This window comes from Triticum aestivum, chromosome 1B (genome assembly GCF_018294505.1).
Source record: "Triticum aestivum cultivar Chinese Spring chromosome 1B, IWGSC CS RefSeq v2.1, whole genome shotgun sequence".
In the NCBI taxonomy this organism is placed as follows: domain Eukaryota; kingdom Viridiplantae; phylum Streptophyta; class Magnoliopsida; order Poales; family Poaceae; genus Triticum; species Triticum aestivum.
The window spans coordinates 546,956,011-546,959,800 of NC_057795.1; the positions used below are offsets into that span (position 1 = coordinate 546,956,011).

The 3,790-nt window shown below is 49.9% G+C and overlaps 1 protein-coding gene across 1 annotated transcript; it reads left to right on the top strand.

Moving 5' to 3' along the window:
- Positions 1-543: 543 nt before the first annotated feature.
- LOC123094487 (uncharacterized) lies at positions 544-1,217 on the top strand. Its single transcript, XM_044516481.1, has 2 exons — positions 544-750; positions 884-1,217. Exons 1-2 carry the CDS (start codon positions 633-635, stop codon positions 1,072-1,074), a joined length of 309 nt encoding a protein of 102 aa, XP_044372416.1. The 5' UTR covers positions 544-632; the 3' UTR covers positions 1,075-1,217.
- Positions 1,218-3,790: the final 2,573 nt, after the last annotated feature.

Sequence of the window (3,790 nt, forward strand, 5' to 3'; positions counted from 1 at the left end):
CATGATAATTCCATATGAATTTCACTACAGATAATGTTTGGCAAAAAATATTCAAGTGCTAATCAATTCTTAATTATGTGGTTTATATTTTTTGAAAACAATTATATGCTTTACATTGGGTCTATATTTGGAACGGAGTAAGAGCATAATTGGTTTGATGCCAACATTTGACATTGCCAATATTTGGCAAGCCAACATTTGGCAAAATCAAAAGTTGCCTAATGTTGGCAACTTTTTGTGAGGTTGAGAAGAAAAGTTGGTAGTCAACCAATCACTAGCCAACATTTGGTATTTGCCAAATATTGGCATTGCCAACTTTTGGCATCGAACCAATCATGCTCTAAGTCCAGACACAGCAAAATTTTAATAGTACTACTAGTAGTGCCACAAGGAGATGCACAGGGGACGACCTCGCAGAGCATCCCCCGCCTTCTAAACCCAGCAAGCAATGCGAAGTTGACCTTTTGTAGTGGGACAAGAAGAGAAGGCCAGCCATCGGCTATCCCGCTAGCCCTGGTCCAACTATAAAACCCCAAGCACTAGCAGGCAACACCTCACCACCCCACACACCATTGCCTACCACCACCACCACCCGTGAGCAGTGACAGTTGTTTTCGTTTCTAGCAATAGCAATGGAGTCCTCCTGCCGCTCCAGCAGGCCGAGCCCTCTCCTCGCCTTCCTCTGCTTCGTCGTCGTCCTCCTCCTCCTGGTCCTTCCCCTGCACCCGGCGTCCGCGGCGCCCACGTCAAGTGAGTTTCACCCCTTTCTGCTCCGACACTCGGTTCCTGATTCTTCCGTTCTTGATCCATGATACATGTGTCATAGATCCAGCTGCTTTTGCCCCGGTTGCCGTCGCTGATCATTCGTGTGGTGATCTTGCAGGGAGCATGCGCCTGAGGAACCAGCAGCACCCGCCGTCTCTGAAGCTTTCTTCTCTGCAGGAGATGACGACGGCGGCGACCGGGAAGCTGCGGGGCCGGGCGGCGGCGAGGATGGACGTGGAGGTGAACGACTACCCCGGGTCCGGCCCCAACAACCGCCATGACCCTCCGAAGGGCCCCGGAAGAGGGTGAACCAAGCTCACCGCCACCGGCACCAGCTGGCCTGGCCTGCTGCTGCTGGTGCCGCTCTGTCCGTAGCTATAGCCATTACTACTGTTACTGTGCTTCACACCATGCATGCATAAACTAAGGAAAGATCAAGTGATGTTTTGCTCGGCCGGGTCTCTCCTCTCCTCTTCCTAGTACTGTATCTGTCAACTCAACTGTCATGTACTGATGTACATCGTGTTCCATATGACACCACAGTTTCAGATTAGTTAATGCCGACTCTCTTGGCCTCTCTCGATCAATCGTTCCATCTAATCAATCGGTTTAGGGCGCCCACGGGTTTGCTTGCTCCAATCAGTTAACACACTGATGCATGCTGTACGTTTAAGAAATTCAGCAATCAGCAGCGGGGGCATCATTGCTCGCTTGACCGCGTCCTGTTCCTGCTAGATCTCGTCCGATCTGTTGCTTCTCGGCGTAACCCGACATGTCCCCCCTCGTGCGTGGGACCTGCTCGCTCGCTCGTGACGCGTCGGTGCACGGTTGCGGTGAGAGGGAGAGGGAAAGGCTCGCTCGTGACCTGCGAGCTACCTCTGCTCCGAAAACAACTCCTGTGCCGCTGCTCGACAGATGGACGGTGCGGGATACCATCGTGACGTGGGATGCCTTGATGCTGTCCCGTGAGTTCTGTGTTCGAAAACAACTCCGGATCGGTGATCATCCCAACGGAGCCTATGTGCCATACAAAAACTTCAGACAGAGAGACAGACGCGTGTATCTGGCCCTTGATAAGACTTGTGTATGTATGTGATCGCTCGGCCCCACTCGTCCTACGCGCATCGCTTTGCGTGATAAGGACATCTCCAACGCGGACCCTAAAACCGTTCACATCAAACCGGACCGTACTGTCCAGACCGCTGAAGTCATTCAACATGGGACTGTATCATCAGGCCCGGGCCTGATGGGGGGCAGGGGGGCGGCCGCCCCGGGCCCCCGGAGTGGAGGGGCCCCCACCCAGGGACGTATGTAGGCCTGCTGCTAAGTTGAAATCCTGCATGGGCTGAAGAAACGTGCTGCTAAATTGGCCCAAGTTACTACGTTGTTGGCCACTAATCACGCACAAGCGTGGTTCATGGATCTGAGTCAGCGATCTTGGAGAGGCGAGTCAGTTTACGACTTCTCGCACGCAAGGCACGGAAGGCACGGTCGGCGGCTGTCGCAGGATGGATTTTCGCCTCTTGGCCTCTCGACCGCCGGAATCAGTGGACGACGGCGGACGAGGAACCACCACCGAGCATGCGCCATGCTGCGCTGCTACTCTAGCCAGCGTTTCCCATCAGCCATCAAGGAGATGAAAAACTGATTCTAGATAAGGTATTGTGCCCTAACTATTTTGCTTTTCCTAATTAATAAAAAGTTACAAATGATAATTAATATTCGATCTTCATTGATAATTGATTGATTGGTCGTGGTTACTTAACTGATTGAATTACGTGCCATCTTTCTAAGAGTCACCACGTCTGGTGCTAATTGCAACCTATATATGCTTTCTCATTTAACTGATTGAATTCCCCATCAAAAAAATTAATTGGGTTGCATCTGGTCTTTGTAATGTTCTATGAACACACAGATGCTAGCACTAGTCAGGGAAAAGAAACTAGTCCATGATTCTGGTTAGTTTATTTTTCTCTCAAAATGCACTGGATGTGATAGTACTTCCAATTCAGCCTCCTAAGCAAATTCGTCGGGTGTTAGATGCAGGATTGACCCTTGGGATCGAATAGGAAGCAGGAAAGACGGCTGGAAAATCAGTTCCGAGAGCATGCTCTAAGGGGCCCCGAGCTCTATTCTCGCCCCGGGCCCCTAAAATCCCAGGACCGGCCCTGTGTATCATCGGCACGATGGTGCAGACGCACTTTCTTGTGTAAATTCGAGACAAAGTGGGGAGCTTTGCCCAGGGGCGGAGCCAGGATTCAGACATAGGGAGGGCCAAGACAACGGTGAAGACAGAAATTTTATTTTGTGCTTCACAAACTACCTAATAGTTTTATATCCAAGTATCTTTCACATTTTATTTTGCATAGATACACACATTTTTTTCCAGTTGGAGCGTATCAAGCTATAGCTAATATCGGTCAATAATTCCACATATGCACTGAGTAGATGAAGTTCATATTCAAACTACTCCATAATATGACATGAAATGCCTTGCTACGAAACATCGTCATATGAAAAATTTAAGATATATAGACAAGGACAATCATTATCTACAAGTTTCAATGAAAAATCGTGACTACTATTAGGAAATTTTGTTATTGTATTAGGAAAAATTTGATCAATGTTGTCAAAATACATACCTGAAGAATCAAATCTAGCCCCTGCCCGATCGTGGCCCACCCAATCCCTTTGCCGGAGTGAGGACAACAGACACATAGGACTCTGACACCCCCGACTCACCCAATCCCTTCTCCCGGTCCCATTTTCTTCCACTACACCCTTCTTCCCCTTGCTTTGCACCCGCATTATCCACCTCCGCCGCCACTGTTGTACGCCTCCGACCACCACAGAGCCATTGCCGAACGTCGGCAACCAGCACCGACACGCCCGCTCACCTCTACGACGGCGCTGTCCACCCTAGAGTCGTTTGTACTCAAGTATACTCCGCCCCCCTCGACGACCTCCATGGCGGACACCACGATCCGCGGGTGTTTGGTTAAACTCCATTAAGCTTATTTTGGAA